This window comes from Zalophus californianus, chromosome 4 (genome assembly GCF_009762305.2).
Source record: "Zalophus californianus isolate mZalCal1 chromosome 4, mZalCal1.pri.v2, whole genome shotgun sequence".
Lineage (NCBI taxonomy): Eukaryota > Metazoa > Chordata > Mammalia > Carnivora > Otariidae > Zalophus > Zalophus californianus.
In genome coordinates, this window is record NC_045598.1 from 9,815,876 (window position 1) to 9,831,411 (window position 15,536).

Here is a 15,536-nt window from a genome sequence, read left to right on the forward strand (position 1 = left end):
TTTGTTCTTGGGTGCAGATCTTAAAGGAAAAAAATCTCGAATTTAAATATAAGTTGTGACTTAAAAAATAATTACTCTCTGAGGAGAATACATTTTAGTTCCTTCTCTACTTGAATCTGAAAGACAGCATTTTGAGTTATCAGAGTGGGCAAATTTGTGCTGGTCTGTGTGCATGCATAAGCCCCCAGAGGTCCAGGCCCTTCCCTGGTGGAGCGGTGATGTGTCCGTTCATAAGTTCTGATAGAGGCATGTCTGCAGGTGTGGAGGAGGCCAGAGGACGGCTGAGGTCTTGGAAGAAGAGAATGAGATTGCTTAGCAGTAGTGATGTATTAACAGTCTTAAAAATTATACTGGAATAAAAGTGTCCCACGGTAGATCCAAGTGATGCGTAGTTTAGTATCTCTGTAGATTATTTTATTTTTATAACCTGTTTCTTAAACCTCTATCAGAACATGGCATATCAATTTCACATTTTTAGGAGAAGCAAAAGGAAAGCCAGGAAACAATACTCTGATGATGGTCACGGTTGACTGCCAACACGCTGACCCTTCGCTTATAGCTGGGAGGCACTCAGCATGGTTATTTAGGTTAGATTTTTGATTTAAATAATGAGGGGGATACAATAACCAAGTGCAGTGAAACAAGAAAAAGAATACGAGGTGTGTGGCTACTCAAAAGGAGGAGGGAAGTTGACTTTTTGTTGGAAGTCACATGATGCACAGGATAACAAGTTGAAGAGGGCCTGCTGAACAGAGAAGGTCAGCGGCGGTAATTTGAGTGCTTGAGCAGTGTCGGCTGCTCAGGAACGTCTCTTCTATTCTACACCCCCTTTAAATGTGTGTCTGTTGTGAATTTTGATGTTTTTTTTTTTTTGGACACTCAGACTAGGTGTACAAGTAGGAGACAGAAGAGAAGCACCTCAATACTTTCTGCTGTGTAGGCAAAGTAGACCATTGAGACCTTTTCCAAATTCTACTGTTATAAAATTGCATATGTTCATCTCAACCAATAGTGGCCGTTTTCAGTTGCCTCATTAATTTTGCCTTTGTCAGGCATTTCTTTCAAAAATAATGTATTCATTAGGTTTTTTCCATACTGTAGCCAAATGTTCATCCAGAAAAATGAGAAAAAATGAACACATAAACAGGTATCATACCTTCCTTAGTGATATGGCTTGACCACTGTTCCCTCTGAGCATTTCTGTAAACAAATGTAGATAATGATTTTAAGTGTTGTAATGGTGTCTTCTCTCAGATTTGTATCTAGATTTCACTTCCTGAATATTTTTAAATCTAAATTTCACAGTTAATTCATCAGGATAGAGTATCGTAAAATTTATCATAAATGACTTTACTTTCAGCTGAGGATAACCAATTCTCGAGGGTGTGGCCGTGTGCTCTGTTTCAGGGGGTTGCCAGGCGCCGGCCACACACCCCTCCCTACTCAGCTCCCAGTCCCTGTTTGTTTGGCCTCCGGGGACTGACTCTTAAACTGGAGTTAATGTAGTTGCCAACTCAGTGTTTTATATGCAAGGTTTTCAGACTTTAGATACATTTCCCCCCCCTGTAAAAGAAAAGCTACTGAAGATCCCTGAGAAGAATCCTAGAAATGAAAATAATTATAAAGTAGAACAGGCTGGCAGCTTGTTTAAGTTTCAGAGGTAGGTAGGTAGTCTGTAAAATCATTTTGCTCATGCCACAAGACTTCGAGGTTCCAAAGAGTAAAAGGAAATGTAGTGCTTTCTCAATTTGAATTTATTAAAGTTTATTTGGGGAGCCTTCTCTGGTATTTGGAATTATCTAGTCAAAGCCACCAAAAGCCTTTTTTTAGAGAAATTAAAAAGTCCCTTCAGATGTGATCCTTGCTGTTCCTCCCCTGAGCTTGGCATGTGGAAGAGTTGTGGGCCAGACCCTCCACAGGGGCAAAGGCTGTGCCCCACCCCCGCGTGCGACGCAAGCATCCCAGGAATTTACACTGGGATCTGCGGCTCTGAAAAATCCAGAACTTTTCCATTGTTTCTGTTGGAAGCAAAGCCTAGAGTCCTGTTTTAATACTATGAGCAACTTAAACCCACAGAGGTTTTATTTTTATAATTTGTCTCCAGGATTACAGACGGCTCTCTTGGCTAGTCTGACTACAGAAAAGGGTTGAAATTATGCCCAAACTGCTTAACAGAATTTTTTTTTACTGTCAGGTACATTTTCAAGTTGTTTTAAGTGTAAAATAAATGTATAGAAAATGTATAGCATATTACTTTCATGAAAACCAGTTGCTGCACGGCCTCTTGCTGCTTCAAAATGTTCTCTCCCAAACACTGTGGAGAGCCGGGGCTAGGCTCCGAGTGGCTCGTCTTCCCCCGGTGTCACCTTGGGCAGCCGTAACGGCCACTCTGACCATCTGATGAACACACCCCGTCCCATGTGCGGCTGGGCTGACCTTTGCCGGAGCCTTTCTGGCCATGGTTTCGGAGGCTCTGCTCTCGCCTCGGTCTTGCTGCCCAGTTCCCGCTTGCCCTGACTGTGACTTCTGCTGACTTCACCGAGTCATTAGCTTCCGGTTTTCTTTCCTAAGCATACATTAAAATTTTTGAAATGGACTCTTAATTCCTTGTGGAAAACTTACTTCCATATATGTTTCCAGCCTCTTTCCTCCATCAGCACCAACTGCAGAATGTTAACCACCCCCAGCTAGAAAACTGCTGGCGGTCTGACTCTGCTCCCTATACCAGCTCCTGCAGAACACCTCGGTCATCATTCTTTCAGCCCACGACTTGGCTGTCATCCACCGATGCCCCTTCCTCACTACCTGGTCTGTTAGAGATTGTGTGCGTGCGTGTGTGCCTGTATGTGTGTTTTAATCCTATGAAGAAGTCATTTAACAAGAACTTTATGCTTTTTAACATTTTTTAATTTATTTTTTTATTTTCTTAAGTCAGCTTCACGCCCAGCGTGGGGCTTGAACTCACAACCCTGAGATGAGAGTCATGTGCCCTACCGACTGAGCCAGCCAGGTGCCCCTGAACTTTATGCTTTTCTCCCAGCCAAGCTTTTCGCCTTGCCTGTGGAACTCGGACTTCCCTCTAAAGCTGGTGTTCTGAGTGCTGCTGTCAGGGCCGTGCCAGCCTGCTGTCCTTGCCTTTCACAAATTTGAAAAGCTCTGTTACTGACTTTATGTTTTTATGATAAATTTCTCAAACTTGCCTGCAGTGCAGATGGCACCATTAATTATCTTTTTTAAGAGTGAGAGAATTAGGGCCCAGAAAGTGTCACTCACAGCAAGGCCTCTAGAACACAGTGGACAGAATAGTGAATTGGATGGGAATGAAAGTCCCAGTTTTGCTACCAACTTGCTGAGAGATTTTAGACAGCTCCTATAATGAGATAAAGCTTCAAGAGGCGTGTTTGTGGAGTTTGGGGAGCAGATAAGACCACCTTTGAGGCTCTTTCTGCTTCAAATCCTAGGTTTTTCTCTCTTCCCTTTTAACATAGCCCATTATTCCCGTGTCCCATGTCTGTTCTGTTCTCTTAAGATGTGTGCCCTCGGCTTAGCCTTTCTTCGGCCTTGTACGAAAGCCTCCAGTCTTCAGATTTCCTGTGAGGGACCCTCTCAGCTGAGGGCAGGGAGAAGAGGAAGATCCTGATCCTGCGGAAGACTGGTCACAAAAGGAGGAGATGGTAGATGGTGGTGTCACAAGGCTGGGGAGAGGAATCTTAGGAATGTCAGACCTATGAAACTGTCAGACACAGAGGGAAAACCTGGGGGCAAATGAAGCCTAAAGAAATGTGGGGTTTTGTAGTCATGAGATCAGAGGTAACCTTGCAAAGTGGGGCTCCACTTTGTAGAGAAGGGGGAGTGGATGGAGGTGCAGTGGACAGAGGCACAGTTGCCAAGATGAAGGGCTCAGCGAGAGGTGAGGCGCTGGAGGCGGCAGGCACAGCCCGTCCTTTGCGGGGGAGTCCTTCCGGGGGGGTCCTTCGGGGGTTCCTTTGGGGGAGTCTGGAGGCTCCCGTTCAGGGCAGCTCATGTTCTCGATGACCTTTCATGGTAAGAGCTCGGAGATGGCGTCTCATCTGGTGTGGAATCAACTGTGTATCTGAGTAAGGTGGTGAAGTCCCCTACACAAAGATGAGGTAGACCTGCTTCTGTGCGCCAGTACTGAATTCTGATTTTATACCTAGGAGTTGGGTAGCTCCCCAGTGAGGAGGCGGTGCACGTAGAGTTACATCGGGTTCTAAATTTAATTCAGTTAAATCACGAAATGCGTGAGCCTTCACTGTTGTGATGAATTTTTAATGTAACTTGAGCACGCCTTCTAGAATTTTGTGTTTTCTCTGAAGCCTGCACATTTTTAAGTGAAACATTATTCTCTAGAATTTGCTAGTGTTTGACCAGTTTTAATAGATAGTAGAACACCGTCCAGACCTAGGTTAAGTTTTTTACGTGATGCTTCAGGCAATTTTGATTATGCAACTTGCATCCCAGGCACCAGAGGTATAATGCTAGACATTATCTATAAAGAGTAGTCATTATGACTGTTGGACTTCTCTATAATGGTAGCTATTTCACTAGAAAACCCAGTTTTATTGATACTATTTAATGGTGAATCATATTTGCTTAGATTGAGGTTCTATGCCTCAGTTGATTGATTAGTGTTGACTGGTGTTTCTGGTAACACTGAAATGGAAAAAAAAATTTGCACTCTAATTTGATTCTTGTTTCCTATAAATGCAGTGGACGTCTCTACCACTTTTCTTTCATTTGCCCTTGAAACCAAGTGAGACAACGCATAGAAAGTGTTTTGTTGAGTTTCCGACTGTTGGTTTTGGCCCAGGTCATGATCTCAGGGTTGTGGGATTGAGCCTCTAGTGGGGCCCCACGCTCAGCAGGGAGTCCGCTTGGATTCTCTCCCTCTCCCTCCACTCCTTCCCTGCTCATGCGCATGCGCTCTCTCATAAATAAAATCTTTTAAAAACAAATTGCATTGTACAGAATATGATACTTTTCTTGTGTCATTACTGGTCTTAAGAAATGCAGTAGCAAGAACACCTTTAGCAGCAGCATCCTTGCGGGTTCATTCTGGCTGTAGAGCTAATTTAGTTGCATGACCCTGGGCAGATGACTTCACGTCTCTGGTCCTTGGGTATCTGTAAGATGAGAGGCGTGGATGGGGACGTCGGGGTCTTCCAGCAGAAGGTGGTAAGAGCATCTGTTTTGCAGCGCAGGCGTGGCACGGGCCTGAGAGTAAGTATACCGAGTGGGTCCTCCTGTCAGCGGCTGAGAACACAGTTAAAGATGAATTTTTTTAATTTTTATTTTTGTGTGTGTGAGAACCTTGATGTAGAGGGTAACTGTTCTTTTCCTTCTGTTTCATTCAGTTTTCTTCATAACTGTGTGTGTATTTCTTTTCCTTATATACATGAAGTTTGTCCTGTCTTCCATTATGTTCTTTGTTGGCGTATCCATTTCACTTTCCTTGTGTTTCATTCCTGTATCTTTCTTGTTTAGACCAAGTGGAGCACGCAGCTGGCAGTAGCTTCTATGTAGGACCCTTCAGGAACCTGATGGTAAGTGCACACGTGTACTTACCAGGCTCCCAGCGGGCTCTGCCGGCCGGACCCATTCCCGAGGCCCCTCCTGCCTCACAGTCGCGAACAAGTCCCCACGCCCCTTTGTAAGAGTCCTTAGAGGTTGTTTTGGTTATAAGCTTGTTTTTGTCTTCTCTTTTAGTTTGATTACAAATAGAACAGAAACCAAGTATCAGGAAAAGAAATTTACTTATTTACGGAAATGTAGCAGGTTCCCCCACCTGTTACTCTGTTTACCACAGTATTTGGTTTTGTGAGTGACACCAAGCATGCGTAAGTGTGAGTCGGGACACCCGGGCCCTAATTTCTGTTCTCTCGTAGGCTCATTATTAGTCCCGCTGGGGCCTTGGCCTTCGTTTTCCTCTCAAAATAGCAGGTAGGACAGGTGGTTTCCATAGCCCCTTCATCTCTAGGCTTCGGTCCTAATGGAAAGTAACTCAGCTGTTAGATGGTTCTGATTAAGATTGTGAGGATCATTTCATGTGTCTGGTAATCTCAGTCTCATGAATGAATGATAATTAGATTCATGATAGACTCATTTCCACGATAAACTAAGTCTGTCAGTGTTCACCAGAGGTACTTGGGAGTACATTTAATTGTTCTGTTCTTTAATTTTTACAAGTGGTTTATTAGTGGGATTCAAAAACTTTTAAAATTCTTAAATATATAGACTGCAGAGCCCCATTTTATCTTTCGTGCCCTCTATTGTATTGGTTCAGCCCAGTGGTTCTTAACCTGGGGAGGCCTCCCACCCCCACCCCGGACATTCGGCCGTGTCTGGAGACTTTGGCTTGTCACAGTTAAAAGTGGTGGTGCTACTGGCATCTAGTGGGTGGAGGTCAGGGATGCTGCTGAACGTCCTCCAGCTCATCGGACAGGCCCAGAACAGAGAAGATCATTTGCGGGACGCCCAGGCAGCCTGTGGCCCTCTCAGTAGGATGCACGGGTCCCTAGTTCAAGTGGTTTCTCTTCATAGGGAATCAAGGTTTCCTGGTCTTGTTTTTTTAAAGAGGGCACCTGGAGGTGGGGGGGGAGGGGGTTATGCACTTCTCACCGATTAGGTTTGGAGAGGCCAAAAGTAGACATTGACGTTCAGTATCAGCTAGATGTTTTAATATTCTTTTAGGCCGGGAATAAAACTTAAAAGTAGTACTTTTTTGCCTTTTAGATAGTTGTGTGATTTCAGTCTGAATATGTATTAGTGAATGGTATTTTTAAAGTTGTGCTGTTTTATTATAATATATATCTAGGAACTTCACTTATTTAATACTCTGTTTATATATATGGCCAGTTTTTTGTATGACCTGCTAACCAGCTTTGTATGGCACTTGAGAGGCTGCAGAAAATCTTTGAATTGCTTTTGTAAGGGATTGTATTGCAATAAATTGACATCTGTTTTTCTATTAAATTTCTCAGTGTGACTTGTTTTAATGTATGTAAGATGCGTAACAGGCAAAGTGTATGCTATACCTCCATTTTTACTTATTTCAAAAGCTCAGACCTCTACAAAGTAGAAAGTAAGAGGTGAGAAAGGGTCATTCCTTGGGCTGTTTGGGGTACATGAGGTGGTACATGATGTCTTACAACACTTTTGTGTTTGTGATCCAGGGAAAAACTTTCCTGGATATAACTTTTGAATTAAGCATCCTGGAGCCCAGGAGTCCTTACATGGTCCTCAGCAGACATGGACTGCAGCGTTAGGGCGACTCTGTTAGTTGCCCGTAATCCTTTCCTACTTGCACCAGTGATCGGATAGGGACTGGGCATCACACAGAGGGAAGGGCATCTGTCGTCGTGAGGATAAGAGAACTGGCTGGAAGTAGATGGAATCCAGACGTCCTGAAGCACAGCTGGGTTCCTCAAGAACCTTGTCATCATCAGATTTAGGTTTAGTGCCCTTCAGTTGACAAAGGGAGAAGGAATTGCAAGAGGAAGTTGCTTCTTCCACTGTGAAAAGGTGTTTTCAGGTCCTTGCCCTTTACAGAGGGGATTGGTTTATAATCCTTCCACCTGCAGGCTCTTGGCCTCTCTTCTTACCAGCAGGTGGTTCCAGTGAAGTGCCTGCTTGGGTCCTGAGTTCCATTTTAGATGCCTTTGGAAATGAGGGATGGACGTGTTATCGGGAAGTTATTTGAGCGAACTCTTAATAACATCATGGCAGAAGGCATCAAAGCATCTCCCCCCCCCCCCGCCCACGGACCGAAGACTGAGGAACTTAAAATAGTATTTTAGAATTTGCCTAAGACTGACAAATGGCCGATTATTGAGTATTTTGTATTTTCCCCCCCTTGTTTCATCTCTTAATTATTTGTCAAAATCTGGTGGCGCTTTTTTTAGGATTAGTATTTGCCTCATATTATAATCGATGTTTCCATTTTTAACCGTGATGAACTTCTCAATGTTACTTGTGTGTCTCTCACCTCATTTTCATGTGTTGTCTCTGTTTTCGTTGCTCCTCTGTAGTGATGCTCTGTTACAGAGAATACCATTTTCCAGGAGCACTGAGTGGTTTCTAGTTTGTCAAGAGGCTTGTTCTGAAAGAGAAAGGACAGCTCTGCGAGGCACGATGGGGAGAGCATTGCAGGAGGAGAAGAAAGAAGTGTTCGGGGAGGATGAGGAGGGAACCTGCTCTGAATCTGAAAACTGAACAAGAGCTACCAGGAAAAAGAAAGTTGGAATTAAAAAAAAAAAATAGAAAAGAAGGGCCACAAATTCTGGTTAAATCCCAAAGAGACTCAGCTTCCAGACCTTCAGTATTAGTACTTTTCTAGAGAATGGCTTATCCACATTGAATATCTTGGTGACCTGAGCTCCTTGTTCCAGCTTGTCAGAAACGCATTGCATTTTAGTCTTACCTTCTGAACTGTGGGATTGGCTGGAATGCAGTTAGTGTGTCCTGAATTCCATTCTTCCAGTTGTTAATGAAATCCTGAATTGTACTGGACCTGGAGTCGAGTCCCTGGGGACCCTCAGAATTCATGCGGGCTTGACAGTGAATTACTCGTAATTACTCTGCATTTGATATTTGAGCCACTGCGCATATGCATCCTTTGCAATTCAGCGGAGCCTGCTTCTGGTGTTTTGCTTTGACAGTTATGGATAAGCATGTCTTAACTAAAAGGGACCCAAGTTACACCGTCTTTTTTTCCCCAGTGTGCTTCTTACAAACAGTCAGACTTTGCCAGTCCTTATTACTTGTGTGGTATTGAAACTCGGTGTTAGTTGTCTCTCTCATTTTCCTCTGACATCAGTATTTTTAACTTCTCTAGAATAGATGAGCTGTTAGTTTGATAGGGGAACTAACGCCCAAGAATACAGGGTTTATGGGTTTCTTTTTCTCTAACATGACTCAAAAGTATTCTTACTCATTGTCTGTTTCTTTCTTAACTGATATGATAATTGCCTAGAAATCTACAGTTTGCTGTCATTGGATTAGTAATTGTCTGTTTCAAGAATTCAGGGTAATAGTGAGTGAGTGAGTAAGTTAGTAAATAAATACATGTTGTGTTTTAGGGAAGAAAAAATCCCAGGAAAGTAAAAACAAAGCAAACAAAACCGAAGACCTACAGCTGAAGACAAGTGAGCCAGATTCTGCTTCTGCAAAGATGAGAGATTCTGCGGAAGGTAAGCTTGGAGGTTGGACTTGTATGATTTGGGTATGTATCACCAGTTACTGTAAATCTCCTTGGGATGCCCTTTTGAGACTTCACCCCAAAACTGGAAAGGGTTAACAGCAAATGACTACCGGAATTTAATACAGTGAACTGAGCCTTCCACATCTCACCTCCCCTTAAAAAGTATTATTAAAGACCTTCTTTGTTAAAAACGAAATTATTCCCTGGTTAAAATGAAATGAAACGTACTCTATGATTATATTTATAAATACTTTATAAAGTTCAGAACCATCAAAACAAATCTCTGGTGATAGAAGTCAGACTGGCAGGGACTTGAGAAGGCTTCTGGGACACTGGCACTAGTCCATCACCGAGCTGTGTGGGGGGTACAGCAGTGTATTTACTCTGTAAATGTTTTATCTAGCTATATACTTAACGATTTATATACTCAACATTGTTAGGTTTTGCACTTCAGTTAAAAATTTACTTGAAATATCAAACACCTTTGATTTTATATATCAGCATGAAAAGTGTGCAGAGTGAAGAGTGGTTTATTTATTTATTTATTTATTTATTTATTTATTTATTTGACAGAGAGATACAGCGAGAGAGGGAGCACAAGCAGGGGGAGTGGGAGAGGGAGAAGCAGGCCTCCCGCTGAGCAGGGAGCCCGATGTGGGGCTTGATCCCAGGACCCTGGGATCAGGACCTGAGCCGAAGGCAGACGGTTAACGACTGAGCCACCCAGGTGCCCCAAGAGTGGTTGTTTTTTTTTTTTTTAAGATTTTATTTATTAGAGAGAGAGAGAGAGGGAGCATGATCAGGGGCAGGGGCAGAGGGAGAAGCAGACTCCCCGCTGAGCCAGGGACTCCACCGTGGGGCTGGATCCTAGGACCCTGGGATCATGCCCCTTGTATTTTGTTAGAAATTAAATTTCTATTTTATTTCCTCGTGTTACTCCACTCCAGATTTTCTTCTTTATCATCCCTTCTAAGGTTTGATATTCTAAGGCCCTCCATGATGTGAGAGTTCAGAGAGAGGCACGGATTGAAAGTTCATCAGAAAGGCAGATTGCTCTGTGCTCCTTGTAGTTGAATGACCATATTGAGACCGTTGATAATAGAAACGAGGGAGGCGTGCATTAATTCGTTATGTGGCAAATATATGCAGAGACTGGAGCTTTCTAAGAATTGTTTGTAGTGACCTAAACAGGCAGATTTCAAAATAGAGGCTTGTGACTCTTTCAAGAAACATTTGTAGAGGAAAAAAAAAAACCCACAGAATATTTTGGATGCCTTCTAAAAAAGGGCGAAAGATTGATGTGATCTGAAGAGAAACCCCAGAGTCTTTGGATGCCTTTTATAAACCACTTTATTAGCACTGTTTGCAGTGATGACATTCATAAAGGATTATAATTTCCTGTGGCATTTTATGAATCAAGAACAGACAGTTTGATTTCCTAGAGCCTTATAAAACTGAGTTCTGTATGCTGATACCAGAGTGGCTAATGAAGACTCTTGTTTGAACAACAGCACAAATACTAAAGAACCTCAGTGCCTTTAGTGGCAGAATTAAAAAGGAAAATCTAACAGCCCTCTCTCTCCCCTTCAGTAATTGAAGTCAAGTTATTTATTCCTGATATAACATCAGGTCCTAGGAAGAAAAGTACCTAATATTTATCTGTTTGTGGAGTACCCGATCAAAGTGTGATTGGTTCCTTACAGGCTAGTTGTCGGCTTCTCCTGAATGTTCGGCATTGTCCTCAGCAAGTGGTCTGTGTACTGAGCAAAACAGTCCGGACCCTTCCTTGTGTTCCCCAAACCTTCCTTTATTTTTAAAACTCAACAGACCTCATCGAGTGTGTGGATACACGTCGGTGTGGACCTTACTAGTTAATTAATAGAGCTCTGAGTGTTTTGTTCCATATTACTTTGGGCAGTTTTAAGTCTGGGATTGTTTACCGGTCACAGGGAAAGAAAATCTTTTTTTCCCCCCACAGTAACAGAAGCCACAGATTTTGGCTAAACATAGACTCTAAAATTTCTAAGCCTTCGAGATGTTCTTTTCATTTTCTGTTGTCTCATTTTGACTTTTTTAGCAAGCTGGGTCTTTGTTGAAAATGTATTTGGAAAGGGAGTTAGCTTCTGCCACCATCAAGTGACTGGTGTCCCAGTCTGTGGAGAACTCGTGGGATTAATGAGGTTTGTCTTAGGGGAGAGAAGGCTGGTCTGTGGGGGGAGAGGAGTGGACAGACAGGTAAAAGTGAAGCCAGCGGGCTGGGACTGAGCAGGCGGCCTTGCCACGAGTACCTGCTGTTTGCAGAGCTGGGAATGGTTGGCCTTTTTAGCCCGTCCTCCCCACATCCAGGTGGTCACTGCGTCTGCTGACAGGTCTCTTCTCCTGACAGTGTGCCCGCTCTTCTTTGTGTCCGTTGCTTCCTTCCCTTCCCATCCATCCTCTCCCTCCTAATACCCCGGCCTTCGCACTCCTGCCTCCAGGGCTGTCCTCCCAGTCCCGGAAGCTACATCGCGGCCAAATCTCCCAAACGGCACTCTCCTGCTCTAAAATACCTTAATGGAGCCCCACTTGCCCCCAGGTAAGTCCAGACTGATGTCTAGCGTCATACATGTTTTGATTCCTCCTGCTTGCTTTTCCTTTTCTGTCCTTGACCTTCAGGTTCAGCCTGCTCAGTCCTTTCTCTAAGAAGCCTTCCTTCCCTGACGAACAAAGTCGTTATTAGATGTTTCTCCCGAATCCTTCCGTAGCAACCTGTACTTCCCCAAAGCGTGGTCATTAATTCAGGACGGTCTTGTTGCTGCTTACTGGTACGTGGCCCCCGTTAAAAGTGAAGCTCTGCCAGGCCGAGGATCTTGACAGTCCTGTTCACGTAGGACTGGCATATAGTAAGTATTGGCCCAGTGAATGCAGAGCCGAAGTCCGGGTAGCTCTGCTTCCTTTACAGAGGCTTTCCTAATGCATGTTTCATTTTCTTAAAAGCGGCCTCATTCAGCAGGGACTCAGGTGGTACTGTAGAGAAAGCAGCGCCATGGATCATCCCTGTGAGCATTAAATGGGCTTGTGACAGTGCCTGTCTTAGTGTCCCTTGCTGTCCCTGTGATTCTTTCCAGCCACTTCTCCACTTCTCTGCTTTCCATGATAGCTTCACTCTAGCCTCCCTGTCTCCCTGCTCCGTCCATTCTCTTAGGAACTCCATTAGGCATTTGTCCGCACTGCTCTGCTCAAACTGTTGTCAGCACCAGCACACCTCCACCTTGGTAAATCGGACGTTTAGCCCCCTGTCCTCCCTTAGCCAACCCATTCATAGTTCCGGACACAGCTCATCGCTCCCTCCTTTTGAAACTTTCTTTACTCTTCTTGGCTCTCCAGATAACCTCACTGGCCATGCTTCTGACCTGTAAGTCCTGGAGTCATCTGGGGGACCGTCTGCCCGCCTCTTTTCTGTCTGCATTCATTCTCCAGGGGGCCTCTTGCAGTCCTGTGCTCCAAATAGCACTTCTGGTTTGAGGACTTGTACGGTCTGGGCTCAGCCTCTTTGTTGAACTTGAGTCCTGTAGAACAAATGACTTCATATCTTTACTCAGGTGTCTGTGTGTCCAAAGTAACTCTTGATCCCCCCTCAACACACACACTCACCGGGGGCGGGGCGGGGGGGAGCTCAGACCTACTTTCCCCTCAGTCTTTGAGTAAATAGTATTATTACGTTTGCTGTGGAATCGTCCTTGACTCCTCGCTCTCTCCCCCTCTCTCCTGCCCACCACAGCCAGTCAGCAATCTTGTCAGCGTTTTATCTTCAACCATACCCAGTGTCTGACCACTTAACCAGCACCTCTCCCTGCCTCCATCCTTGTCCACCTAGAGTTTTCCTTTTTTCAGTCCCTCCCCACCCCAGCCTTTCTGACTTCTTGCTGTTTTTTGAACACATCTAACATGATGTTGACTCAGCTCACGCGTCTGCTGTTTCCTCTGTCTGGTGGGCTTCCCTCGCCCAGATACTTGCATGACTCATTTTCTTTAGGCCTCTGCGCCACTGTCGTCGTACCAGTGAGCCCCTTCCTGGCCACCTGTCTGCCATCTACCTCAGGTTGGGCTCAGATGGGTTTCTTCTAGGTATAGAGACTCAGAAGTCACTTCAGGTCTTTATTTCCTTCTTCAGATGCTCCTGAGTTCTTTTTTCTTTTTATTAAGTTTTTATTTTAATTCCAGTATGGTTAACATACAGAGTTATATTGGTTTCCGGTGTACAATGTAGTGATTCAGTAGTTCTGTACGTTACTCTGCGCATGATGCTAAGTGTACTCTTAATCCCTGTCACCTGTTTCACCCATCCCCCCACCTCTGGTAACCACCAGTTTGTTCTCTGTACTTAAGAGTCTGTTTCTTGGTTTGTCTTTTTTCCTCTTTTTTCCCCTTTGCTCATTTGTTGTGTTTCTTAAACTCGACACGTGAGTGAGATCATACGGTATTTGTCTTTCTCTGACTGACTGACTGACTTTGCTTATTAGCATTATACTCCAGCTCCGTCCATGTTGTTGTTGCAGATGGTAAGATTTCATTCTTTTTTATGGCTGAATAATAGTGTGTGTGTGTGTGTGTGTGTGTGTGTGTGTGTGTACCACATATTCTTTATCCATTCAACTATCGATGGACGCTTGGGCTGCTTCCAGAGTTTAGCCGTTGTAAATAATGCTGCAGTAAGCATAGGGGTGCATGTATCCTTTTGAATTAGTGTTTTTATATTTTTCGGGGGTAAATACCCAGTAGTGCGATTACTGGATCTTAGGGTGGTTCTGTTTTTGATTTTTTTTTGAGGCTGCACCAGTTTGCATTCCCACGAACAGTGCAGGAGGTTTGGAGGGTTCCTTTTTCTCCACAGCTCCTGAGTTCTTAATAATTTGATTAGGCTTGGAAAATGTCCTAGTTTCTAAAATATATAGTTTTGGTCAGGAAGGAGGGAAAGAATCATTCTATTCAAGACAGCCTATGAAGAACCTAACCTGGTAATGTGATTAGCAGTTTTCTAGTTTCAGTTTGGAATCATGAGGAATAGAATTCACAGCAAGACTCCTGATGCCCAGTATCACTGGATACTGATCCGAATCCAGTCCCGAATCCAGTATTGTGTCATATCCAACACAGGTTTTTTGTTTTTTTTTTTTTTTTTAAGGTTTTATTTATTTATTTGAGAGAGAGAAAATGCAAGAGAGAGAACAAGCATGGGGGAGGGGCAGAGGGAGAGGGACAAGCAGGGAGCCCAGTGTGGGGCTCGATCCTAGAACCCTGGGACCCTGACCTGAGCCTAAGGCAGATGCTTAACTGACTGAGCTACCTGGGCGCCCCTCCAGCACAGTTTTAAGTACTACAATTTCTGTCAACACAATTGTATTTATATGCGCGTGACTGAACACAGATTCGAAGGTCCATGTGGCCACACTCTGTTCACACACGTATCCTCATTGCGTGGTGTGTGGCCCGGTGTGTAGCAGGCGCTCCGTAAATATTTGTTGAATAAGTGAACAAAATGGATTCCTATTCAATATGGCTTTATAAATGGGAAGGTAGAGCTTTTTATTGCTGGTCACACTCCCCCATACGTATCTTCGATGGTAAGAGAAAATGGCTTGCATAGTAAGAATTGATCATGAAGTGGCTGGATTTTGTCCTCAAGCCTGTGCTTCTGCTTCCCTGTGCTTTCTAGGTCCCAAAGAAGAGGACGAGAAGGCGTCAGCCTCTGCAGTGGAGCAGACAGCCGTTCTTCAGGAGGCGGTCAGTCAGGATGTGCTTCCGGATCGCGTCGTCCCCCCCGCCGCCTGTGAGCCCCGCCCGGAACCAGACGGGAGGCCGGCAGCCATGGCCTGTGAGGTGAATGAGGTGGAGGAAGAGGAGGAAGAGGAGGAGGAGGAAGAGGACGAGCTGGAGGAAGAGGGCGAGGAAGAAGCTGATATGCCAAATGAAAGTTCTGTGAAAGAGCCAGAGATACGATGTGATGAGAAGCCAGAAGATTTACTAGAAGAACCAAAACACGTGTCAAAAGAAACGCTTGCAGGCTCTCCGGAGGTTCCACCTGTTTCCAGAACTCCCAGAACGAAAGAAGAGGCCAATGGTGACATCTTTGAGACGTTTCTGTTTCCGTGTCAGCACTGTGAGAGGAAGTTCACGACCAAACAGGGGCTCGAGCGCCACACGCACATCCACATGTCCACAGTCAATCACGCTTTCAAGTGCAAGTACTGCGGGAAGGCGTTCGGCACGCAGATCAACAGGAGGCGGCACGAGCGGCGCCACGAGGCGGGGCTGAAGCGCAAGCCCGGGCCCGCGC

General features: G+C 44.5%; 1 protein-coding gene across 1 annotated transcript in view; it reads left to right on the forward strand.

Moving 5' to 3' along the window:
- Positions 1–15,536, forward strand: part of PRDM2 (PR/SET domain 2) — a 117,775-nt gene that overhangs the window by 64,361 nt on the left and 37,878 nt on the right. The window contains 2 exon segments of the mRNA XM_027578548.2: positions 9,099–9,209; positions 14,916–15,536. Of these exon segments, the coding sequence (XP_027434349.2) occupies positions 9,099–9,209; positions 14,916–15,536 (732 nt within the window).